At 40.3% G+C, this 27,044-nt stretch overlaps 1 protein-coding gene across 1 annotated transcript in view; it reads right to left on the minus strand.

The window, feature by feature from the left end:
* LOC147336947 (protein NLRC3-like) overlaps positions 1 to 26,665 on the minus strand; it is a 57,884-nt gene extending 31,219 nt beyond the window's left edge. Inside the window, exons 1-7 of the mRNA XM_086287186.1 lie at positions 26,547 to 26,665; positions 25,119 to 25,197; positions 24,771 to 24,957; positions 22,842 to 24,642; positions 19,816 to 19,989; positions 6,127 to 6,300; positions 5,240 to 5,245 (exon numbers count right to left, since the gene is read on the minus strand). Coding sequence (XP_086143312.1) covers positions 5,240 to 5,245; positions 6,127 to 6,300; positions 19,816 to 19,989; positions 22,842 to 24,642; positions 24,771 to 24,957; positions 25,119 to 25,197; positions 26,547 to 26,665 — 2,540 coding nt within the window. The remainder of the gene's footprint in view (positions 1 to 5,239; positions 5,246 to 6,126; positions 6,301 to 19,815; positions 19,990 to 22,841; positions 24,643 to 24,770; positions 24,958 to 25,118; positions 25,198 to 26,546) is intronic.
* Between the last annotated feature and the right edge of the window lie 379 nt (positions 26,666 to 27,044).

Consider the following 27,044-nt stretch of genomic DNA (forward strand, 5'->3'; position numbering starts at 1 on the left):
TTTGAAACGTCATTACACAACTAGACATGCTGAGGTGGATGCAAAATACCAGGGAGACGAGAGAGCGAACCGGGTTGCCAGTCTTAAAACAGATCTACTGAGGCAGCAAGATTTCTCCAAGAAAGCAACCAAAGAGAATAATGCAGCAGTCGGAGCCACGTGGTTAGTGAGATGATTGCTAAAGCAGGGAAGCCATTCACAGAAGGTGCATTTGTCTAAAAGTGCATGTTGCAGGCTGCAAATATAGTCTGTCCGGGAAAGAAAGGTCAGTTTAGCAACATCAGCCTTTCTGCCAACACCGCAGCAGATCGCATTTCTGACCTGTCAAGTGACATTTATGACCAACTGTGTGAGAAAGCCAAATGTTTCAGTGTATACTCAGTCGCTCTTGATGAGACCACAGACATCACCGACACTGCCCAGCTCCCAATGTATGTCCGTGGTGTTGATGACAGTTTTGAAGTGATGGAGGAGCTGCTCACAGTAATTCCAATGCATGGCCAGACCACCGCTCAGCAGATATTTACAAGCTGTGTGATGCCATTGAGAATGTTGGTTTGCCATGGAAGAGGTTTGTTGGAATAACAACAGATGGAGCGCCATCAATGACAGGGAGGAAACATGGACTGGTGGCACAAAACAAACTGGAAGAGGAAGGCGTGGAGGAGGCCATTGCTCTGCACTGCATCATCCATCAGCAGGTCCTTTGAAGCAAATGCCTGAAGTTTGACAATGTGATGTCTATTGTTGTGAAATGCATCAACCAAATCAGATCCAGGGGCTTAAAGCACCGAAGGTTCTGTGCTTTTTTAGAGGAAATGGAGTCAGAATATGGGGATGTGCTCGACTTCACTGAGGTACGTTGGCTCAGCAGGGGAAATGTATTAAAGAGACTTTTTGAGTTGAGAGCAGAAGTGAAGCCTTCATGGAGAAGGATGGAGTTAGTGTTCCTGTGCTAACTGATCCCAAATGGCTCATGGACTCAGCTTTTCTTGTTGATATGACACATGAGCTTAATGTACTGAACAAGACGTTACAAGGCCAGGGGCAACTTGTCAGTGCTGCCTATGACAACGTGAGAGCATTCTCCACAAAACTGGCACTCTGGAAAGCTCAGCTCTCTCAGACAAACCTTTGCCATTTCCCAGCATGCAAGGCACTCGTGGATGCAGGCACACCATTCAGTGCTGACGAGTATGTTGATGTCATTTTGAGGCTACAGGAGGAATTTGATCACAGATTTGCTGACTTCAAGACACACAGAGCCACCTTTCACATTTTTGCGGACCCCTTCTCCTTTGATGTGCAAGATGCCCCTTCTGTGCTTCAAATGGAGCTCATTGAGCTGCAGTGCAACTCTGAACTCAAAGCAAAGTTCAGGGAGGTGAGTGGAAAAGCAGACAAGCTTGGACAGTTTTTGAGAGACTTGAGCCCTAGTTTCCCTCGGCTTTCCCGAATGTTCAAGCAGACCATGTGCCTTTTTGGTAGCACATACTTGTGCCAAAAGCTCTTCTCCACTTTGAACTTCAATAAGTCCAAGTACAGGTCCAGACTTACGGATGATCATCTTCAAGACATACTGAGGGTCGCAACTGCTTCCTCCCTCAGGCCAAATCTGGCTCGGCTATGCGAGAGGAAACGCTGCCAGGTCTCTAGTAGAGATGGACCGATCCGATATTACGTATCGGTATCGGTCCGATACTGACCTAAATTACTGGATCGGATATCGGAGAAAAATAAAAAATGTAATCCGATCCATTAAATATCACGAAAGCACCTCACAAAACTTGCAACACGCCGTAACTCACCTCAGAACGTTAGCACGTCGGAGCAGTATGCATCACGTGATAGAGCGGCTGTGGCATGCGGGACCTGTCGGTGGTCTGGATAGCATGTGGAGCTTCGCTAGCAACCCGGCATTTCATCTCCGACAAAGTTATCCCGAGAGAAGTAAAGCAAGTGTGTAAGTCCATCTCTGAATGTTTGTAAAGCATTCCTGCGTTAAGCTTAACAAGCGACTGCCTCTTCTTGCTGCTACTTCAATCATGAAACTGCTTAATGATCAGCTGATCGGCTTTTCTGTCGCGAGTCCGTCTCTCTTGTTTGTTTTTGGCCCACTTTGCACCAGAAAGAGGAAACCAGCGGCTGAACAACAGCAGCACGTTTAAACTTGATAAGCTGTTGTTAGAATTTATTTAATATTACTTTCTACACCAGGATCTTTTTCTACGTAGCTGACGGCTGGTAACTGTGCAGGGGCGGATCTAGCAAAGTTTAGCCAGGGGGGCCGATAGGGCATGAACAGGGAAAAGGGGGCACAAAGACATACTTTTCTTTCTTATTCTCATTTAAAATGTCTAGCTTTTAATAAATAATTATCTGACACCCAAAGTTTTAATTTGATGTAAAATGAATAGAAGTCAATTACTGTATATAGTGACTATTAAGTCTAATATATATACCCTAGTAAGCTATAGTACTTTTTCCTTTGGGAAGGTACCATCTGTGCAGTCTGCAATTTTGTTGAAGAAAGATGTTGAATCTATTTAATATTTCTTGAAAAGTAATTGATTTCTGTGCATTTTTTTTCACACTGCATCAAATTAAGGTTGATTACGTCGATTAAGCATCATGAGGTGGAGCGTGAGGGGTGGTTCCCTATTTTTTATTTATTTATTTTTGTTGTTGCTGGGAGTTGGAACCCTATTAGTTAGGTTGCTTAATATTTACGCTAAGTACTCTTTAAAATACCAGAATAGGGAGGATGGTGTAGGTCTAAGTTTATTAGATTGATCAGTATTGCTGAACTATGAAATATTTTTTTTTGCATACAGGTATAACAGAATAGCTTTAGTGTAGTTGTTGTTTTAAACTTGAGTATGAACTTGCAGACTTGCAAAATGCAGCAAGATATTTTAAAAAACAGTTTTGTTGATTAAAAAACACTATATCGGATTCATATCGGTATCGGCAGATATCCAAATTTATGATATCGGTATCGGTATCGGACATAAAAAAGTGGTATCGTGCCATCTCTAGTCTCTAGCAGCAAGGAGTAGGCAAGAGAAGCCATGTTCAGAAGAACAGTTCATTTTCTACAGTGTTCCATTCATGTTCAGAAGAAGGTTATAGAACTGTTAATACAGACATTTCAATCTAAATACAGCAGATATAGAAGACTGAAAGATACACACAAGTTCACTGACTAAAAATATCTTATTATTATTTTATTTATGTATTACAGATTGATTTATTTTCTTATTAATTCTTAATTTGTTTATTTATTTTTCATATTTTGTGTTAAAAAATAAAAATAAAGAGATTTGAGAAGATTGGAATTTTTTAACCATGCCTTTCTTGTAGAAAACCTAATGCAGCCCAGCCTCACCCAGACTCTGCCTGCAGCGGCCCCCAGCTAAATTGAGTTTGAGACCCCTGTCCTACACCATAAATCAGTAAGAGAGGGTACGACCTCTCTCATGGCCCCAAGTGGTGTGTGCATGCCAGAGCACTCTGGAAGGCACACAGAGTCTTTACACACTACTAAGGATCAAACCTCTATCATCATGCAATCGATTATACAACTCTAAGCATGTATGAGTAAATATTTCTAAGCATCAATCAACAATATAAACCTTACAGCTGGTTTTAATAACAGAATTTATTTGTTTCTCAAATGAGAAAGAGCTATCGAGAAACACTCCTAAATCTTTAGTTCTGAACTTTTCCAGTGGGCCAAGGTCAACATTATTAGATAATGCTAATTCTTTTCCCTTACATTATAACAATGTGAGGAGTTAATGCTAAGTATACTGCCATTAGCGGCTAATTCTAATTAGGGGTGAATAATTATTAGTAGCTAATGCTAATATCGTTTTCTCTTCCCTTTTAACAATGTGAACAGCTAGTGCTAGGTAGGCTGATGCTAGCAGCTAATGCTAATTTGACGTGAATTAGCATTATATTAGTGAGGAGTTAATGCTAAGTAGGCTGCCATTAGCTGCTAATGCTAATTTTAGATGAAAAAGCATTAGCAGCTAATGCTCATATTGTTTTCCTTTGCTTTGTAAGAATGACAGCAGCTAGTGATACGAAGTCTACCATTATTAACTATTGTTAATTTGATGTAAATTAGCATTATCCGATAATGGTAACCCTTTTCCCCTGCATTATAACGATGTCAGGAGTTAATGCTAACTAGGCTGCCATTAGGGGCTAACTCTAATTGGGTGAATAATTATTAGCAGCTAATGCTATTATTGTTTTCCCTTTTAACAATGTGAGCAGCTAATGCTAATTTGATGTGAATTAGCATTATATTAGTGAGCAGTTAATGCTAAGTAGGCTGCCATTATTAACTAATGCTACTTTGACGTGAATTAGCATTATGTGCTAATACTAATACTGTTTTCCCTTACTTTTTAACAATGTGAGCAGCTAATTCTAAGTACGCTCTTGTAAATAGGTAATTCTAATTTAGTGTGAATTAGCATTATTCAATAATGCTAACACTGTTTTCTCTTACTTATTAAAAATGATAGTAGCTAATACTAATACTCTTTCCCGTTGGGTAACAACGATGTGAGGAGTTAATGCTAAGTAGGCTGCTTTTAGAGGCTTATTCTAATTAGGGCTGAATAACTATTAGTAGCTAATGCTAATATTGTTTTCTCTTTCCTTATAACAATATGAGCAGCTAATGCTAATTTGATATGAATTAGCATTATATTAGTGAGGAGTTAATGCTAAGTAGGCTACCATTAGCAGCTAAAGCTAATTTGAGGTGAATAAGCATTAGTAGCTTATGCTAATACCCTTTTCTCTTGTTTTATAATGATGTGAGACGTTAATGCTAAATAGGCTTCCATGAGTGACTCCTTTCCCTTGCATTATAAAGATGTGAAGAGTTTATGCTAAGTAAGCTGCCATTAGCAGCTAATGCTAATACTGTTTTCACTTTCTTTATACAACTTGAGCAGCTATTGCTAAGTAGGCCACTTTTCTCTGCTAAGGATTTGTGTGACCATGATGGAAACTCTGATAAGCTAATGCTGCTAAGCTAATGCTGTTTCTGGGCCCTGTTAGAATCAATATTTCATTCTCATTCTGTTGTTTGACAACAATAACAGAAAAATGTGCACTTCAGAACAAATTTATTGTGAATTCAGCTGTGAATGTACAGTTTGTCATTATTTAAGCTTCCATTTCCAAATGTTAGCTGACACTTTATTAGGTACACTGGTATCTATATCAGGTACACCTGTGACCTAAATGTTCCTGCAAACAGACTCCTTGGAGACCCCTACATAAATATCCATGAACTATCCAGCTAGACTAGTGTGTCTGTTAGAGTTTGTATTGTTGATTGTCATTTATGCTTAGAAATATTTAACCATAGATGCTTAGAGGTGTATAATCAATTGTGTAGTGATAAGTTGTGTGATCTTTAACAGGCTACAGAGGCTTGGTGTGTATTCCACACTAGAATGCACACCTATATCCTGGGAGCATGGGAAAGTTCGTACCTTGTCTTAATTGTTTTATGGTAGGATTAACGTAGCTACGTCTGTTCTAGTCTAAGTGCTTTTCTGTTTAGATGAACTGCTGGACTTCCTCACCGGGGGGCGGTCTAGTCTACCCTCTTCCTGACCAAGGATGTTTGACCCTTTGATCAGCAACACACACACACACACACACACACACACACACACACACACACACACACACACACACACACACAGGCAAGGTACTCTTTGTTTGTATGTAGACGTCGTATGTTAATGAACCTATGCATATTCATGTAACCTCAATAAAAGGACAGTGGTACGGGAGGACGGACGAGAGCGACTGGGGTCAAGCGAAGGGACGGCGCTCTGTCCGGTCTCTCCCGTGCACGAGTAACATGAAGAACTTTGCCTATTTGTGTCTTGCTTAGCAGTGTAATTATATTGTCTTCAACGTTCCAGCGGATGGGTTCAAGCTACAAACCTATCAGTGTCTGTCCCTGAAAATATTCCTGCATGTGTGATTGTTCATGTGTCATCTGCAGGAAACAAACAGGAAGTGAGTGAAAGACACGGGAAATGTTTCCAGCTCTTCCTCCTCTATCAGATTTTCTCTCCATACCTGAGAGTGTCCAGTCTCCAGCCTGGATCCTTCAGTCCAGCCGACAGCAGCTTCATTCCTGAGTTACCTGGATGGTTGTAGCTCAGGTCCAGCTCTCTCAGATGGGAGGGGTTGGAGCTCAGAGCGGAGGCCAGAGAAGTACAGCCTTCCTCTGTGATCAGACAGCCTGACAGACTGCAGACACACAAAACAACAATCTATCTGTCAACAGTTGTTTTCTCTTTGTCACAATAACATCTATCCATCCATTATAACTTTATTTATAAGTGACAATACCCAACAGACAACAACAGTCATCTGAAGCTGTTTAACAGTGTAAGGTAACCGCCTCCACTGTGAGCAGCACTTGGTGATGGTGGGAAGAAGATCTCCCTTTGACACAAAGATCCTCCCAGTGAAAACAGGCTCCAGGAGGAGCATCTACCATGACTGGTTGCAGGGTGAGGGGAAAGAGAAGAGATGAGCTCAGAGAGACAAGAACAAAACAGAGAGACAAAAGTTAAGGACATGCAGTAGTGACATATAAAAGCATCAGGAGTGAAAAGAGGGGAGAAGAAAGCAGAGCATCATGGGAAGTCCACCAACAGCCTGAGTCTATAGCAGCATAACTAAGGGATGGTTCAGGGTCACCTGATCCAGCTCAAACTATAAGCTTTATCAAAAAGGAAAGTTTGAAGCTGATCTTCAAAGTAGAGAGGGCGTCTGTCTCCTGAACTCAAACTGGGAGCTGCTTCCACACCCAGTCCAACATAGCCAGGCTTTCTTTGCTGCTTTGACAAAACCTCAAATCCCAGTCAGAGATGATGAGCATCATCACAGTGATGATCATTTCTCTGTAACCCAGGCTTTCTGCTTCAGGATCTGTGCACGCTCACAGAACAAGGAGACCTTTAAACATCATTTCACTAAATGGATGGACTGAGCTCAGCCTACAGATGAACTGGTGCCAGAGATCATAAAGAACATCAAACAGTCAAATTCAACACTTTAATGGAAATATGAGATTAATGCTGCAGACAATCATGAAGCTGCTGAATTCATGAACATCAAGAATGCAGCGAGTGGTAAAATAAAGATTTGACCTCAGTGTGCTCAGTGTTCCTGTCTATTCCTAACATATTCCTAACATGATAGCTGCACTTTAGAGCTCTAAAACTGGAACTGACACATGTTTAAACTCTACATGTTACTCAGTACATTCAGTTCTGACACTCGCCCACAGTCCAACAAAGGAAACATGGAGATCACATCAGTTTGTCACCAAAGTCTAATTATTAGGGCAACTTAACCTGTTATTATCTCGTTAACTCATTAACTGATTAACGTCAGCAATTATTTTAATCACAGTTTTTAAAATCATGATTATTGTGAAAGTGCTCACTGGCTCTGAATATAAAAGCCATGGGTCACAGGAGGGATGTTGATCAGTGCTGGCTTGAAATGGGCGTCATTATGCGTCTCAGCCAATGGGAGCATTGAGGGTGGGCCTAATACTACTGCAGCGCTCACATGACCCAGGACAGAAAGAAAGGGGCGGGGACAGAAACATGGAGACAGGTACAGATCTTTGACATGTTCATTTTAAACTGTTCCAGGAGGCAGTGTTGATACAACTAAAGTTATCTGTTGTTGAAGAAGTCGGTCTGAGGAACGTTCTTAGGATCAACAAATGACGGCATGTATGAGCCTCAAGACGCAGCATCACAAGAAGAACACATGAGCTGTAGAAAAAGGAGAGACTACGAAAGCCACGGCGTTACAACATGAACATGCTTGATCAGAGTGTGATTGTGAACAGGAGGAAGACTCAGCTGAGAACAGTGTGGTGGATACAGAGCAGAGCCCACCATCAGTACAGAGGCCTGTCCATTAGAGTGCTGCTCCAACATGCAGCACATGTACTTGGCCACAGCTGCAACATCTGTACCTGTGAAAGCTTCTTCTCTGTTGCTGCTCATATTGTGCAGAAGAAGAGAGTTTCTTTATCATCAGAAAATGTCAATGAGCTTGTGAGTCTTAGCAGCTGGCTCGGTGCAGAGGAGGAAGAACATGTCAGTCAGAGGAAGATAAATGCAGTTCATGTTGTCAACTCAACCTGGACTGTTGAAAGAGTTTTTCTTTGTCTGGTTTCTGACTGAGATTCTCCAAAGGAAATCCAGCACAAACACACACTTCACACACTCAAAGTCCTGCACAGTAAATGAGCTGATGAGCGTTTGTGCTGCTGCCTGATAACAGAACAATAGTTCTGCTGCTTCCTGTTCTGCAAACACACATTTATAAATGTTCACTTGCTGTTGATCAAAGGTATGTTGGTGGCTCTGGACGCTGAGGGAACTTTGTAAAAAACTAGATCAAATGTTAACGTCCTGGCAGAGGCAAAGAACTTTGATTTGATATTTGATTAGATTCATGTTTCAGCTCAGACTGACAGAAATATTTGAACTGCTGCTGTGTTAAAGGGAACACTGCTGTTAGAAAGCACCTGATCTGTTTCTGCACACTGAATGTTGCACTTCTCATACTGCAGTACTATTAAAATAAGTACACAATGCACTACTTTTGAACTCATGATTGAATGTTGCTGTAACAAAGCCATTAATGTGATTCAAAGTGTTCATGGTTTCCAAGCACAACAAATGATTGCACAAGTGTGACTGATCCACTTTCTAATGTGTGTGTAGCCCACACTGTGTGTCACTGTGTCACAGGTGAGTCTGTGTGTCCAGGTTCTATGAGGACAACAGGATATAGTGACTGAGTCCAGCAGCTTAAAGTCTGACTCCATCCTCCATTTAAATAACTCACAGCAACAACTGAATAGCTTTGCCTTTGTGTAGCTGACACTTCATTTTAATGTCCTTCTATTCTGGTTCATCTGGTCTCAGTTTCTATAAGCACACAGGTTTCATCAGGACTCTATGACCTCAGTAATCTTTGCTGGGCCTTAATGCTCTGAACAAAGCTGCACATCACAAGACCAAATAGAAATGAATCAGTCTTTCATTCTCACTGCTGTTTGACTTCAGCTCTCAATGTCCCACCATAACCCATGGAAAGAATTACTGTCCATCCAGGCTGCTGAACATGAAGCTGAAGAAGGTGGAGTATTGTGAGGGCTGATGGAGATGATGATAAGAATCCAGGAGCAGTGGGTGGATGGCAGCATCAGCATGAAGGATCAGTGTGAGAACACATCATCATCCACAAAGGAAACCAGTCTGAGTGTCTGACGCTCTTGTTAGAAAGACGCAGTCCCAGCAGTTAGCTTGTCTGCTAGTTAGCTGAGAGCTAGCTCAGTTGTACATTGAATACCAAACTGTGTAAACCAGGGGTGTCAAACATATGGCCCGTGGGCCAAATCCAGCCCTTGAGATAATTTCATATGTCAAATATTGATGAATTTTCAGGCTTGCTGATAATCAATGTGAGCACGGCTGAGATGTTATTCTGATGAGCAAACCATGTGGCCAATCACTTTCAGAGACAGACTGGGATCATACCATTATGTGAAAGAGGACGGAAATGTCCCATAGACAGCAAGGGTAGTGGTAGAGACCAGTACACAGAGAAATGGGAGCTGTACTGAAATGCAAGCGTGTCAGGAAAGAGTGAAAAGGCAAAATGAGCAGCATCTGGCTGCATTTCAGTGATATTGGAGACCACAAAGCTGAGTGCAACATTTATACAGGAGATATACAGGAGACGCTGAGAGCAGAACTGATAAAATTAGGAGCTGGCTAAAGTGAGACCCATTTTTATTTCCACCCATTTTCCACTGTGGAGGACAAAAGGTTTCAAACTGGTCCAGGTCTTAAACCTCACGTGTTCTTCCTAATAGCAGTAAATGGATAGAAATAAGGCTTTTATGAAAACACTGAATACAACTTGCTGCCTTTAAAAAGACTAAATGTACAGTTCAGTATTGAATCCTACATAAAATAAACTATATATAAAGTGTGTCTGAATGGCAGAGATGCAGAAATATGTGCATGTAGCACAGAGCCACGGCTCAGTGTCTGAATGAGTCTCACAGACCTGAATGTGCTGTTGAAGCCATTTATAATTATAACGTAATTCTTTACTGGTTTGATCTGCTCCTTACCACAAGCCACCAGACGTAGAAGGTTTTGGACTTTTAACTATATTTTCTGAAGTTTTACAACTTTTCTTACTGTTAAAAACCTCGTTATGGCCATTCATGCTGTACAAAGTAATTAGACATGTGTGGTATCAACAGAAACGTCAGAATCTCAGCTAAAAGTTCACAAAACCATCTCAACAACCACCAAACAGCTGAAACAGCAGGTGAACAGATCACACAAAAAAGATGTAAACACAAATCCCCCTGATCATCTGTTTTTTAAACATGAAGCGTCGTTTTGGACGTTCATTTACTGCTGGTTCAGTGAATTTTGGTTGGACAGTGATGAAACCTGCAGCCTCAGAATCTGTGAGAAGTCTGCTTTCAGCACATAACAGCATTGTTGTGTTGTGTGCTGTGGATCCACCTCTGCAAACTCATCACTGTTTCACCATCATGTTTCTACTTAGACAATAACAAAGGAAGCAGTTCCCAGGAACTACTTCCTGTCTTGTTAACATAAGAGTATGTTGCCCTTCAAAACACCTCCACTTCTCCTCTTATTAGAGGACTGCCTTATTATTAATCTGCTAATTCTGTCAGTTGATGAAAGAAAAATGCTTGATCTCACCTGAGAGTTTCCAGTGTACAGCGTGGACTCTTCAGTCCTTCAGACAGAAGCTTCACGCCTGAATCCTTCAGGTTACTGTTACTCAGGTCCAGCTGTCTCAGATTAGAGGTCTGAGAGCTGAGACCTGAGGCCAGAGCTTCACAGCTTCTCTCTGACAGGTCACAGTGACTCAGTCTGAAAAATAACAGATAAACAATTACAAAAATAAAACACTTATGTTGAAGTGTAATGAGATACTATTATATTTAGCAATATTTCATCTTGTTTTGTCAGGAAACTGAGCACTGATGCAGAGCAACATGTGGAGAGAATCAGAGGAGAAGAAGTGAAGAGAGAACAGCAGTAAAACAACACTGAATTGTTCAGTGTGCTTTTGATATCAACAGAATGTGTCAAATTTCTTTATTTTGTATTTGTTTTAGTAGAATTGATGATTATCACTTAGATAACAACCACAGGCCAGGTCTAAATTGCACTTTGGTGACAGTTACACCCAGAAATATTTCAGAAACGTGGACAATTTGTGCTCCATTGTATTCAGTATTGAACAAACTGAGTACCGATGACCACTTAATATTTTTGATATTTTATTTGAGTTGTTCCACCTGATCTGTGTTAACTAGAATAAACATTTAAAAGCTAAAGCTATGATCACATATGTACTTACAGAGCTTTGTTGGAGGCTTTGACCACTGGCAGCAGCCTCAGAAGAGCCTTTTTAAAGGCTCATGTTCTCACTTAGATCACTTTATAGCTGTATATCTCAAATTTCTGTAAAGTTATTTATTTCATATTCTGTATAGTTTTTCATATTTATATCCTGTTCATAGCCTGTACATAGCTTTTACTCACTACAGCCTGTACATACTTAGTTATAGAATATTCACAACATACTTCATACCGTGTACATTATAACATACCATAATAGACCCATTTCTGTAATATACTTACATATCTATACTATTGCTAATATATATTGTAATATATCTATATCACTAAAGCACTTCTGGATGGATGCAAACTGCATTTCGTTGCCCTGTACCTGTGCATGTGCAATGACAATAAAGTTGAATTCTATTCTAATTCTATTCTATTTATTTCTACTTACATTTCATTCTGGGAAAAATGGGGATTACTTTGAAAACAGGAACTATTTTCCCCCAAAATCAGCCCTGGATTAGTAAATCACTTCAACATGTTCTCAGGCAGAAGAAGCTGTCTTGTTATGAGGGAGAGAAGAAAAGCAGCTAAAATCAGGTGTAAAAGTAAAGCAGAGGATGAGCTGAATAAAGGACACTCAAGGCTGGCTTGGAAAGGAATGAAGTCCATGGTGGGGATGCAGAACAAGGAGCAAAGATGAATGTGATGCTGAATCAGCAGAAGACTTGGACTCATTGGATTCCAGCTTCTTTTTTTTTATTAACATTTTAGAATCACTATACAATACCATCAACTTCAGCTATCTTTCAGTACATATATTTTTTTTATTTTTTTTCTATATTTAAACAACTAAAATATCCATACAATAAGAATGAAAGAAGAAGAAGAAAAGAAAAAGAAGCAAAACAGGAAACAACATAAATAAAAAATACATAAGGAAAAAGAAAAAGGAAAGAAAAATAAATAAATAAATATAGGGAGTGTGTTTTTGTTTCCATTAATGTAACTAATTTTTCCTCTAGTCTTCTAGTAGTTAACAAAGTCAAAATCTAATGCAAAAGCAAAAACTAATTAGTCTGCCTTCCTCCATTACCACACATAAAGCTGTTAATCCTTTATATGTCCAATCTTTGAATCTGGTGTCCAATTTATTTGGAGCAAAATGTGTGTCATATGCACACCACTTAAGAACTGCTATATCCTCTTCTAGTTTATATTCTTTTATTACTGTTTCCCAAATTTTAAAAGTCAACTTGATCCATGGATTTTCAATAGTTTTTATTAAATTTTGCAAGCTTCTGTCTGCTATAATAGCTTGTATGGGGATGGAGGTCAGACTCTCCTCAATAACTTTCCATTGAGCGTCATATGAAGGATTACATCAGCATATCATAGGCCTTAATTGTGCTGCCCAATAATATTCCCTAAGAGAAGGTAAGCCCCACCCCCTTTTCCTTTGTTAAGTTGTAGGGTTTTAAATCTAATTCGGGGCCTTTTTCCTTGCAAAATTTTATCCCATTCATTAAACTGTTTCTGGTTAATTTCTATTGGTAATGTTTGAAATAAATATAATAATTTAGGAAGAATATTAATTTTAATTGAGTCTATTCTCGAATAAAAACTTAAATATGGAATTAGATTCCATCTCGCTATAGCTTCCTTAATTTTTTTCTGTATTGGTAAATAATTTTGTTCTAATAGTTCTGTAAGATCCTTCGGTATTATGACTCCTAGATATTTAAAGCACTCTGTTTGCCATGCTAATTGATACTTATTTTTAATTTCTTCTGATGGAATATAGTTGTACTTAAGCAATTGTGTTTCACTCATATTAACCCTATATCCAGATAGTCGACCAAAGTATTCAAATGATTGCATTAATTTAGGTAAAGAGTTTGATGGTTGACCCAAAAATATTAAAATATCATCTGCATAGCAGGCTAATTTATGCTCCTTTTCATGGATATTAATACCTTCTACTTCTTTATTTTGTCTTATATATTGAGCCAATGGTTCCAGATATAACACAAATAATAATGGTGAGCACGCACAGCCCTGCCTTGTTCCTCTTTGCTGCTTAATACTATTTGATAGGTAGCCATTAATTTTAATCCTTGCCGTAGGGTTATCATAAAGTGCCTGTATTGTCTTAATTATATATTCGTGAAAGCCAAATGTATGCAAGACTCGGTAAAGAAAATTCCAATTAACTGAATCGAATGATTTTTCTGCATCGATACTGATTACCATTGCTTCTATTTTATTCTTTTGAATATGATTAATAATTTGTAATGTCCGTCGCACATTATCTTGTATTTGGCGCTCTCGAATAAAACCTGTTTGATCATTATGAATTAGATTAGGTAAGAACTTTTCTAATCGTCGAGCCATGATAGATGTAAACAGCTTGTAATCTGTATTAAGAACAGATATTGGTCTATATGACGCACATTCTAATTTATCCTTGTTTTCTTTTGGGATGGCAGAGATAATTGCTTCTTTGCAGCTAGAAGGTACTTGAGCCTTCTTTAGGATCCAATTCATTGTTAGAAGCATCACTGGTATTAATTCTTCTTTTAGCTCCTTGTACCATTCTGCCGTATATCCATCTGATCCTGGAGATTTATTTATTTTAACTTTACTTATTGCTATTCTTAGTTCCTTTTCTGTTATATCTTCAATCAAAGTTTTATTCTGTTCTTCATTCAGTACTGGTAAATCAAGAGAATCTAAAAAACTGTTAATTTCAACTATACTACTCTCTGTGTTATTAGCATACAGAGTCTTATAAAATGTTTCAAATGCACTCTGAACTTCTATTGGTTTATTTTTTATTAGTTTTGTCACTGGATGTTTAATTTTGTGAACTGTATTATCTGCTATTTTCTTTTTTAGTTTCCAGGCTAATACATTCTTTGCTTTTGATCCTCCCTCATAATACCTTTGTTTAAGAAACATTAATTTTTTTTAAATTTCATATGTGGTCAAATCATTTATTTCATTTCTTGTTTTCCTAATTTCCTCCAATATATCCTGAGATGTTTTTCTTTCATGCCTTTTCTCTAATTCTTATTTTGTAGCTCTTCTAATTTCTTATTTCTCATCTTTTTCTTATAAGAGGATATTGCTATAATTTTCCCTCTCAGGACAGCTTTTAAGGCATCCCACAGTATAGGACGAGACACCTCACCATTGTCATTAGTTTCCATATAGAAGTGAATCTCTTTCTTAATTTGTCCTTTAAAGTGAGGATCATTCAGTAAGCTTGAATTTAATTTCCAATTATTGAGTTTTGGTTGCACGTTTAAATCAACAGACAGGTATACTGGTGCATGATCGCTTAACTCTATTGTTCCAATTGCACAAGTGCTTATTTTATCTTTATTTTTCCCAAAAGTTATGAAATAATCTATTTGTTCTGTCCTCACTAAGCGTTGTCCTCGTGAACGTAGACTCAGCTATACAGACAGCTAAACACTCTCCTAATCAAAATCCAGGGAACAGGCCAATGTGTTGAGTTGGATGATTTAATAAGGAAAAAGTGTGAAACTGTTGACAAAACCAGAAATAAACCAATAAAAATGTTGCATCAACATACAGTATAACAAACACATATTCAAAAATATGAACGCAATATTTATCTGCTTAGTGAGTGCCCGAATAAAACATCAAATGAAATCACACTCATGATCAAAACGTTAAAGAAACCACATGGCAAGTGAGCTAGCTTAACCTTACTAGCTTAGGTTATATACATATTCAAATTAAATTCTAACTACAAACTATATCACGCCTTCACAACAAATAATAATGCACACAAGTTGTCTCAGTGATAACAAACAATATTACTCACAGATGATGCCGTTTATCAACTTGTGAAGGCATGGATGGCAACAGATTAACGGAGGTGAAACTGCCTCTGGCTAGATCTTACAGAGTAAAAAAAATACACAAAAACAACCACAAGAGGGCAAACTGCTGCAGAACAGAAAATGCCTAATGCCAGCACACTATTCTTGTGTATAACGAGTGCGGTGAGGAAAAATAAGTATAATCCCTTTGGTAGGGATGCAAGTCTCTCCATATATCAATTAGTCCCACCTCCTTCATCAATGTATTTATATTCTTAATTAATGTTTTAGTATTCTGTGCTTTTCTATTGGAAATATCTAGCTTTGGTTGTAGATGTATATTTAAATCTCCTCCGCAAATTAGGAAACCTACTGTCTCTGTTACCATCACATCTATAATTTTCTTAAAGAAATAAATATCGCTTCCAGGGGGTGCATATATATTTAACAACGTGACTGGGTTCCCCTCAATGTTTCCCCTTACCAACATATAACGTCCCTCTTTATCACTTATCTCAGATATTTTTTCAAAGAGTAATTTGCTTGATAACAGGATAGCCACTCCTCTCCTTCGTCCAGTTTTATAGGAAGAGGAGAAACTGTTGTATAACCCATTCTTTTCAGTTTTTCATGCTCCTTACAGTCTAGATGGGTTTCCTGTAGATACACTATTTGTACTTGTTCTTTCTTCATTTTAGTTAAAATTTTATTACGTTTAATTGGATTCGACAGGCCATTTACATTATATGATATGATTTTTACCTTATCTTTAAGCATACCCTTACTATTTGAATATTATTAATGTAACAACGACATGTACCATCAGACCACTCCCTAAACATACATAAGCAAACATTAATATTAAGATTAACGCTGTATAAAACAACAGCTACAGAAATAAGCTTTATTTGGTCAAAGAAAAATAAAAGAAAAAAAAAGACTTCCAACTGTGTGGTCCCCGATATGACCCTAAGTAAGCCCCGATAAAAAAGGGGGCTTCGAGGGGGGCCTGTCTCACCTCTATGTGAGACAGGGCCTTCCTTAGCCAGCAGGCCAATGTCCATTCTACTAATAGCATAGGTAGCACGTCCGCCTATTTTCAATTTCTGCATTGCCACTTCAGTATATTATTTCGAGATAAGAAGTCTTTACCAGTGTATATGGCTATAGCTTGATTCCAGCTTTGATATCATTGATTTCAATGAAGAGCTTTGTGATTGTAGCAAAGGGCTGGTAGCTCTGAGAGTCCCACTGATGAGGTGTTTGTGAAGGTTCGCAGTTATCTAAAGAGCTTAGAAAAAAAGGCATTTGATCTTCTTTAAGTTTCTTGAAGTCGTTTCGCCTTTCACCTCTCATCCAAGAAGCTTCTTTATTTCTAGGGTCAAATGGTGGAGAGCCCCAGATTAGCCTGTGTACAAACAGACTTCAGCCATATGAGAGTGAGTGTGAGTGAATGAGAGCACACACAGGACACTCTGATCTCTGAATGTGTGTGACTCAGTGAAAAAGAGGATTGTACTGGATATACTGTGACTGACAAACAGAGTTTAAAGAGAAAGGTGTTTGGATTAAAATGGATTATGCTAAAGTGAACGTGCTAATGAAATCTGAACTGACTGAAATGTGAAGTGAAGATAATTCAGATGTAAAAGAGAGAGAAACTGATAATAAGGTGGGGCTGAAGATCAGTGAAGGGCATGTAAACACCTGATTGGTTGAGTAGATATCAGATCGACAGTTTCACAGTTTTCCCTGTGGATTATAACTTTAAGAAGATGTGACATTCATCAAGGAATCCTGCTCTCCGGATTATTTCCATGAACACTGAGCTGGAACACATCTACAGTGCTGGAAGTGCCCGTCTCACCACCAACCTCCCTGTGCACATTCACTTTTCAACCCTTTGTGAGACACTAAAGGTGTAAATCTGAGTATTTATCTATGTTAGTGCAAACACCTCTAATAGGTTGGTTTAGTCTTTCCAAGTAATATCTTCCCTTAGATCTGCGGTCCAGGCTCCTAAAATCATCCTAGTTTTACAAGCACTACAATCTAGAGGAGAGCTGCACTACCAGGTGTGACTGATGAGATCTGACCTGCAAGGATACTCATGTTTATGTATCAGGACAAGCAGGGAAGACCTGGACATCAACTCTGTCAGGCTGCCTGAGTCCTCTCACCCACATCAGCTCATCAACTCTAAACAGGAACGAGCAGCTCATTTCAAAATAAAAGGTTGGAATTGTAAAGAAAACAAACAGAGCTCATAAACTGAAACTGATTTCATTTTTCAGCTGGAACATTTTAGTTGTTCCTTTTTCAATACATACATAATTATATTTACAGTAAGTCTTATCAATCCCCTTTTCCCTGCCAGTCACCGCTAATGTTTCATGTGTCTGAGCGAACACACAAACTCCCTGAGCGTCCCTTGGACCTCTGTGAGCAACAGCAGACGTGTGCACTGTGGTCACGCCAGCATCTTATCCATCCAAGTTACATGGTTTATTAAAGTAATCAAATTACAGCATTTACATTGATGTTAGACTACTTTTAATTAACTGCTTTAGCCCACTTACAATGAAAATTAAAAACAACCTTGCTCATGACCTGTAGCATGTTAACACTATTGGAAGTAAAAATAACTTGAACTCCAATTTTGAAAACACAACTTTATTTTTTCTATTTTTATAAAGCTCTGACTTGTATTATGAGTCTGTGGTCTGGGAGAGAGTCTGTAACTCTGTCTGCAAAATACAGGATATAATGACCAATGTTGGACAATTAATTATATAGTTACTTCTTCAAAAAAGTAACTGAGTTTTGCAAACAACAAAGTTTGTTGCAATAAATACTGAATACTATCGTTGTTATAAACAACAATACTATTCAGGAAGAAAACCAAACATTGCAGATATTTTATCATAACTCTGGTTTTACGCGGCCGATCAACACAATTTAAAAACTGGTATAAAGTCCACACTTTGTCCGTCAGTTGCTCCGTCTGTCCTGCTCACATCTCCAATGGTTGTACACGTTGTCATTAACGTGGCTTCACCTCATCATCAGCCACTTTGCTCGCTATAACACCGGTGTCGGCACATAAGGACGCTGTCATAGCCTGTCAGCGACGTTGATTAGCTGCGTATATACGAATGTGAATCGCATGATTGGCTGGACTACGGGATAAGGTGGCATCGTTCTAATCCCATATGGGAGCAGCCAGTCACTGACTAACACTGCAAAACAGAATTGTTGAAGATTTAATTTTTATTTCAATTGAGATTTGATTTTTTTGTGTGCAACACAGATTTTCTGTGTGCAGAGACCGTGCCAGCAGCGCGCAGTTGCACGAGCGCAGCTTATTGGGAACCTTGGGCACCACCACAGTTCACTTCAACAAAACTTTACTTCAGATTTGTTTTCATGTTTTGATTCAGTGATGAGAGCCGTTTCCCCCATGTCCAGTCCTTGTACTAAGCTAGGCTAAACATGTCCAGGGCCTGTCTCTGTGCAGCTTTTAATCTGATGTTAATAAGGTAGAAATGGAGGAAGAAGAAAATGACTTCATCAATCAACATGCAGCTACCAACCCAAATGGTGAGGTGGTGGTTAGTTATTACTGTTGTTTCTGATCCCCTACATTATCCTACATTCAAATATATTCTCCAGCTACAATAGTGTTTGTGTTCCTAAAAGGATTTCATGAATGTGTTATTGTTCATGTCACATCTGTATGAAACAAAGAGGAAGTGAGGTTTATCCTTCATGATCACAAACTGTTCCTGCATGTAAACCTGAGATCTGTGTGGAGCAGCTGACCTGTACGATGTGCTCAACACAAACATTATTTACCATCAGTTACTGTGTGACTGAACCACGTGGGTGTATGAAACATCGCTTTCAGTTTTAATAGCACATGGCAACATTCAGATGTGAATCTATACAGTAACACTTTGATTTGTTACAGTGAGGAGACTGTTGAAGGAACGATGAGGGGAAACTGTAACAGCAGCAACAGAAACCAGGAGACAAAGCTGAGGTCTGGGTTCCTCTATGCTACACACAGCCTCCTGCTCCTGGACTTTAGTAAACACATAAATGTCTCCAAGTACACTTACTTCAGAAACTCTACTAAACTCATTACAAGTTTACTTCAGCTTTAAATTACTCACAACATCAGCACACATGAGTAAACAAAGTAACTCACAGCTACTGTTCAAGTTTAGTCATCTTTAATACAAATATACCTCATTATTATGAATCTCACAGCTACCTGCTCATTGAACTGAACAATAATTCTGTTTGACCATTAAAACAAAATATGTGACTGTAAAAAATCTTCAGACAGTAATTAAGAATCTCCTAAGCAATCCAAAGATAAAGAAAAGTTCACCTGCCAATTCTATAAAGCTTGGTTGTTTGTACAATAATATCATTTAATGATATGTTTGGATCCTGACCTGAGAGTTTCCAGTGTACAATGTGGACTCTGCAGTGCAGCAGACAGAAGCTTCACCCCTGAATCCCGCAGGTCATTGTTACTCAGGTCCAGCTCTTTCAGACTAGAGGACTGGGAGTTGAGAACTGAGGACAGAGCATCACAGCTTCTCTCTGAGAGGTTACAGCCACTCAGTCTGGAAGAAAACAAACAAACAATTAAATCAGTCAAATGAAACATTTTTAATGCCAGCATGCAATACAATTATTGGTTAACTAAATAGCTTCATTAAAACACAACTCTTCTTCTATAGCAGCACTTACTCCTTGTAAGCTCCACCTGCTCCACCTTCTGAGTCAGAAGACATGAAAACAAACTGTAAATCTAGTAGAAACATGATTGGAAATCTTCTCAGATCCATTTGTACATTTAGAGCCTTATACTGAAATATAGCAGCACGGACATTCACAGCAGCAAAGGGTTCTTGCTGATCTGAGCTGGCTTGGCCCTGGCTTATTGACGATTAAAGAAAGCGGAACCAGCTGTTCAAACCCCCACAAGGCTGCCCGCTGTGACTGAAACAATGGGACGGGTCGTGACTTCTCAAAATGGGCTCATTGAACGCAGCACGGATAAGATCTTGAAGAAGCTCATGGTGGTCATGAGTTCTCAGACTTTGCTCTTTGAGCGCAAAACCAATAACCTCTCGGAGAAGCTCGTGGCTCTCCAACGGGAGATTGAGAGACGAGTGACGGACTGTTAGATCAGCTGTGAAATTGACATGCAGTTGTTCGCACCAAAGAAAGCCACCATCATCTCATGCGGCTAACATACCGGCACCAGCTGTGGTCTCAAGGCTGGAGCTGAACATAACAAATCTCACCCTGATAACAGACGGTGTTTAGACTGTTCCTTCCCATCCTAAGCATGCTTATCCCCTCCCGGTGCAGACGGTGGGTCGAGGGGACCAGCGCAAATGCTGCAGGCCCGGGTGCGCTGTCTACACCGGCTGTCTCTCACCTTTTACCCATCCCTGTTGCTTGTCATGTGTTTCTATGGCGCATTAAGAGTTTTCATGTGCTCTGCGCTAAGGTAATTTTTTTTGTCTGTTCTCAAACTGATCTCCCTGTTGGAGCTCAGTCTGGGAGGAGTTCTTTTTTCTCCTCATCTTTCCTGATGTTGTGCATTTTCTGCTGTTCGGTTCCAGGTCGCTGCTCTAGCGGCTGACCGGCCAGCTACCTAGCCTGACCCGTCTCCCCAATGTGATGTTTGTGTATTGTATGTACGGTTGGCAAGGTCAGTATCCTAATTGCCCCTTGAAAATAAATACAGTGTTCTGAATCTGAATCTGAAAAGATTACAGAAGACGACTCTGTTCAGTAAATATTACGCTCATGCTGTCAAGAAATACCAAAGGTAGGTAAAACTCTGGTTGTTGCAGCCATCCAGTATGACATGCTTTGTACTGTCCTGCTGCAGTTTGTGACACCTGGTTGATGAGTTGTGAAGGATGATGAAACAAACACTTCACTCAATGTTTGTCTTCTAAACTGGATGTAATTTTGGCAGCCGATAGTTTTTCTTAATCTATCCCAGCTGCAAATAGGAACACAACAAATAAATAACTTTACCCACTTGGATCCTTATCATTCAAGATTGTGAAAAGATTCTCTACTCAGAGAATACTGGTGATTTTAGATGAGAGAGATGGAAGATGATGAAGGGGAAGAGTTTTCAGAACTTGAGGCCTTTTGTCTTCACTGTATAGGACAGAGAAGACAGGAAGGGAGGGAGAAGTGAGGAGAATGACACACAGGAAATGGTCTTGGGCAGACTCAAACCAGGCCCTGGAGTCACGACTCTAACCTTCAGTACATGGGTCACCTGCTCAGCCAGGTAAGCTACAGCAGTCAGCAGTGTGTGAGTTAATTTGAAGACAATGATGACTATAAGTCAAAAAAAAAAAAAATACTATCATCAACCAACAAGGGGAAAACAGTGAGCTTGAATGACCAAGCTTTGACCAATGGTGGTTCACTCCTCGGTCTTCTTGCCCAAGTAGTGAACCACCCTGCATGGCCATCAATGTGGTGCAACCAAGGCCATCATACAGTACAGGCCATCCAAGCTGATTTTAACTTTTCCTCCCAGATACCACCTTAGAAATCATCTAGATTAGGATATGTTGGCTGTTCTAGATCCAATCACAACAAACAGAGAGCTGCTGTGTGTCCAAGGTGAACAGGAAGAATATATACATGCATAAAGTCAATAAAGTCAGAAGGTTTGCTTTAGACTGTGCTGCAGTTTATCATCAAAGACAAACAGGCACCATGCTGCCAACAAATGGCATCAAGTCTGACTTGAGGTTTTTTGTTCTTTTTTTTAAATCAAGATTAAATTTTATAGCAACCACAGCAGAGATAACCAGGGAAGGTGTGCTTGAGGGGATATAGCTACAACAGCTGGTTTCAGACTGAAGATGAACTGAGGTGCTGCACCCAAGTCTGCAGGTTCAGGGAGGGACAAACATCTGCTGCAACCAGATTGGAGTGAGAGGAGAGAGCAGGCCAACAACAACAAAGAAACAACAAACACACTGTGGAAGACCGAAGCAGAGTTTAGTTTAAAGTGGAACTAAGGATGTTTCTCTGGCTGCCAGGATTCACTGAGTAATTCAAATGCTTTCTTTAATGCAGGACCCACCATGCATGTAAAAGCAAGTGTTTCACCAACATTTGTGACTAAAATAGACCTGCAGTAGAAATGTATCTAGGAGCATGCATGTGAATATAAAGTATCACAACATCAGGCACATGCAGCCTAAGTGTTTAAACAAAGACTGATAACATAACAGCAGCAGTGATGATCAGAGTTTATGGTGAATCCAGCGTCTCGAGTTCTGGAGGCATCAAAGAGGTCACAGTTGTATTGGAGAAATCCCAAAACTTTAGGATACAAATTCATACAAAGACAGAAAGCCTGGTGAAATAAATTACTGACACAGTTGGATGTTAAAAGTAAAGACATGAGTACAAATGTACTCACAGAGCTTTGTTGGAGGCTTTGACCACTGGCAGCAGCCTCAGAAGAGCCTCCTCTGAAGCAGAGTATTTCTTCAGGTCAAACACATCCAGATCTTCTTCTGATGACAGTAAGATGAAGACCAGAGCTGACCACTGAGCAGGAGACAGTTTATCTGTGGAGAGACTTCCTGATCTCAGGGACTGTTGGATCTCCTCCACTAGAGAACGATCATTCAGTTCATTCAGACAGTGGATCAGATTGATGCTTTTCTCTGCAGACAGATCCTCACTGAGCTTCTCCTTGATGTACTGGACTGTTTCCTGATTGGTCTGTGAGCTACATCCTGTCTGTGTCAGCAGGCCTCGTAGGAGAGTCTGATTGGTCTGCAGTGAAAGACCCAGGAGGAAGCGGAGGAACAAGTCCAGGTGTCCATTTGGACTCTGTAAGGCCTTGTTCACAGCACTCTGGTGGAGAGATTGAAGTTTTGGTTTGTTAAATAGTTTAGACCATGTAGAGGTTGTTTGTTGTTGTTCCAGCAGATTGAGTCCAGAGTTGATGAAGGTCAGATGGACATGAAGAGCAGCCAGAAACTCCTGAACACTCAGATGGATGAAGCAGAACACCTTGTCCTGGTACAGTCCTCTCTCCTCTTTAAAGATCTGTGTGAACACTCCTGAGTACACTGAGGCTGCTCTGATATCGATGCCACACCCTGTCAGGTCTGATTCATAGAAGATCAGGTTTCCTTTCTGCAGCTGATCAAAAGCCAGTTTTCCCAGAGACTCCATCATCTTCCTGCTCTCTGGACTCCAGTGTGGATCTGTCTCAGCTCCTCCATCATACTTGACCTTCTTCACTTTGGCCTGAACCACCAGGAAGTGGATGTACATCTCAGTCAGGGTCTTGGGCAGCTGTCCTCCCTCTCTGGTTTCCAGCACATCCTCCAGAACTGTAGCAGTGATCCAGCAGAAGACTGGGATGTGACACATGATGTGGAGGCTTCGTGATGTCTTGATGTGGGAGATGATCCTGCTGGCCTGCTCCTCATCTCTGAATCTCTTCCTGAAGTACTCCTCCTTCTGTGGGTCAGTGAACCCTCTGACCTCTGTCACCATGCCAACACAGTCAGGAGGGATCTGATTGGCTGCTGCAGGTCGTGTGGTTATCCAGAGGCGAGCAGAGGGAAGCAGTTTCCCCCTGATGAGGTTTATCAGCAGCACATCCACTGAGGTGGACTTTCTAGGGTCAGTTAGGATTGTAGTTTTGTGGAAGTCCAGAGGAAGTCGACACTCATCCAGACCATCAAAGATGAACACAACCTGGAAGTCTTCAAAGCTGCAGATTCCTGCTTCTTTGGTTTCAGTAAAGAAGTGATGAACAAGTCCCACCAAGCTGAACTTTTCCTCTTTCAGCACATTCAGCTCTCTGAAAGTGAATGGAAATATGAACTGGATGTCCTGGTTGGCTTTGTCTTCAGCCCAGTCCAGGCTGTATTTCTGTGTTAAGACTGTTTTCCCAATGCCAGCCACTCCCTTTGTCAGCACTGTTCTGATTGGTTCATCTCTTCCAGGTGAGGCTTTAAAGATGTCTTCTTGTCTGATGGTTGTTTCTGGTCTGTCTGGTTTCCTGGATGCTGTTTCAATCTGTCTGACCTCATGTTCATCATTGACCTCTGCAGTCCCTCCCTCTGTGATGTAGAGCTCTGTGTAGATCTGATTCAGGAGGGTTGGGTTTCCTGCTTTAGCGATGCCCTCAAACACACACTGGAACTTCTTCTTCAGGGTGGATTTAAGGTTACGGTGACAAATTGCAGCTTGAAGTTCTGAATGAGAAGAAAAATAAACACTCAATTCCAAAAAGAACTAATCTTTAAAACATGTTGCTCCATCTTCCATCTCTGGAAAATGTTCATTTATCCAGCAGCTTAAATCTTTAGATAAATCCTCTTACTGCTCTGCAGACGGTCAGCCAGCTCCTCCTGCTTCATTCTCCTCAGGAAGTCCACTGTGATCTTCACAAATGCCTCTCTGCTGCTGCTCCTCTGACTCTCTAAGCATTCTGGGTAATCTGGACTCAGAACCTTCTGGATCTTCTTCAGCTCGTTCTTCACAAAAGTGATGATGTTGTCCTCCAGCAGCTGGAACAGAATACTTATGAATGAGCCAATCAGACTGAAATCATGGAGCCAAACATCAGATCCATGTTGGACACACTGACGATCCACTGGTCTACAAAGAGCAGCATGGAGATGACTGTGAACAGAACAGATGTAACAGTAGTTGTTGTACATGTACAGACCATAAATATGGAGTCCAGCTGTGTTTGATGCTGCTGGGCAGACTGACCACTGGGAACCTCTGAGCTCTGCTGGTCCACTCTGTGGAGGAACCATGAAGGATCAGATCAACACAGGATAAAGATCCAGGAGTTTCTGCTGAAATAACTTCATCTGAATCAAGTCTGTCAAGTTTTAAACTCTCAGATTGTGAACATATCAGTAATTTTCAGTCTGTTTTCATGGACGTCCTTTCAGTGGTGATGTCAGGGATGATTTTGAAGAAGCTCATCAAACTGAACCATCAGCAGATCACTGCTCCAAAACCAGAACATGATCCGAGTCTCCCTCCACCACCAGAACACCAGCTTTACTAACGTGGTAGATCAGTGTAGTACAGATCAATAACTGATGAGTCATTTGATCAAAATCACTGAGTGCTTCACGTCTGACCCTCTGATGCTTCTGTAGACATTTTGCATATTTAATGAATGTCTGACAGTTTTACATTCATTCTATGAACACAGTGGAAATGTTGTGTTATAGTCTCCATGTTGTTTCCAGCATCATAAATTCTTAAGTTCAGAAAATTAGATTCTTTCTTCACAGCTGAAAAACAACAACATTTATTCTCTATTGAAATCTGCATCGTCCACTCCAAAGGTCACAATCTGAAGGTAACATCTGGTTTTGTTCCCTGTGGTTAACTCTGAGCATCAGTATGGTGGGATTTATCCACTACATCCACACCACTGTGGTTCAGTGTTGTCCTGATGGAGTAACAGCAGCCAGTATGATCCAGGCTTTAGCTGCTGGGTCTCTGTGTGACCTCTCAGACTGTTTAACAGATCAGACACAAAGAGAATCAGAGCAGCTCTGTTCTTTAAAGACAAACATGAACCCACTCAGGTCACACTTTCCCCACAGATATGAGCATCACTGTCCTCAAACAGCAAATGACCAAGTCGAACATTTGGATCTTTTCTCTTTCATTGTTTTCTTTTTAATGAATCTTTGTAACAATCTGAGGATGTTTCAGGTCATATTTATCCAGGAAACACAAACATGTAAAGGAGTCATCACAGCTCTCTGACCTCGTTGCTCCAGGTTCACCACTGAAGACTGGAGGGACACCTTTGGACCGGTCACTCCTCACAGACGGACAGCTGGACCCTGCAGACTGTGACCTCTGACCTCTGCAGACACAAACATGATTGAAGCAGCTGTGATCACACAGACTGCAGATAATGCAGCTGTTTCCTGTCAGTAACATCCTCTTAGATTAGAGTTCAGCTTTTTACAGGAAAACTGGACAAAACTGATTTTTGTTACAAACTCATTTTCATTTCCTCTCAGCTCACAAACACAGTCAGACAATCAACCAGAGTCAACACTGATTATAATGTCAGTGCAGAATTATTTCAGTTACTCAGTGAGTTCAGCTCTCTGACCTCGTTGCTCCAGGTTCACCACTGAAGTCTGGAGGTCGACCTTTGGACCAGTCACTCCTCACAGACGGACAGCTGGACCCTGCAGACTCTGCTCTGTCCTCCTCTTCCTCCATCATCATCTTCAGTCAGTCTGAGAGGTAAACCACAAACACTCAGTGAGTTCACATTAACAGGAGGAACTGAGTTACAGTCGCTGACCTCTGACCTGTCATGTGACCATGAAACCAGGTCAATGTGTCTGTAGGTTCAGTCATCCAGGTCATGTGATCTAAGGAGCTTGGAGAGAAAAGAGACGTCTTTAAGTTTCTGGAAGACGTTTCATCTGAGAAGCTTCTTCAGCTCTAAAACCAAACGGTGGAGAGTCCCAGATATTTAAACCTGAGAGGGAAAGAAAGCATGTCGCTGACCCACCACTGATGTTATTTCAAGGAGGAAACTGAGAGCCTTTGCACCAGGAGCACAAACATCAGCTCCAGCAATGATCCACTGATGTGTTTT

Source organism: Aulonocara sp. 'chitande type north' Nkhata Bay, linkage group LG3, assembly GCF_057382095.1.
Source record: "Aulonocara sp. 'chitande type north' Nkhata Bay isolate Kocher_YH1m ecotype deep benthic linkage group LG3, A_spYH_male_GT1.1, whole genome shotgun sequence".
In the NCBI taxonomy this organism is placed as follows: domain Eukaryota; kingdom Metazoa; phylum Chordata; class Actinopteri; order Cichliformes; family Cichlidae; genus Aulonocara; species Aulonocara sp. 'chitande type north' Nkhata Bay.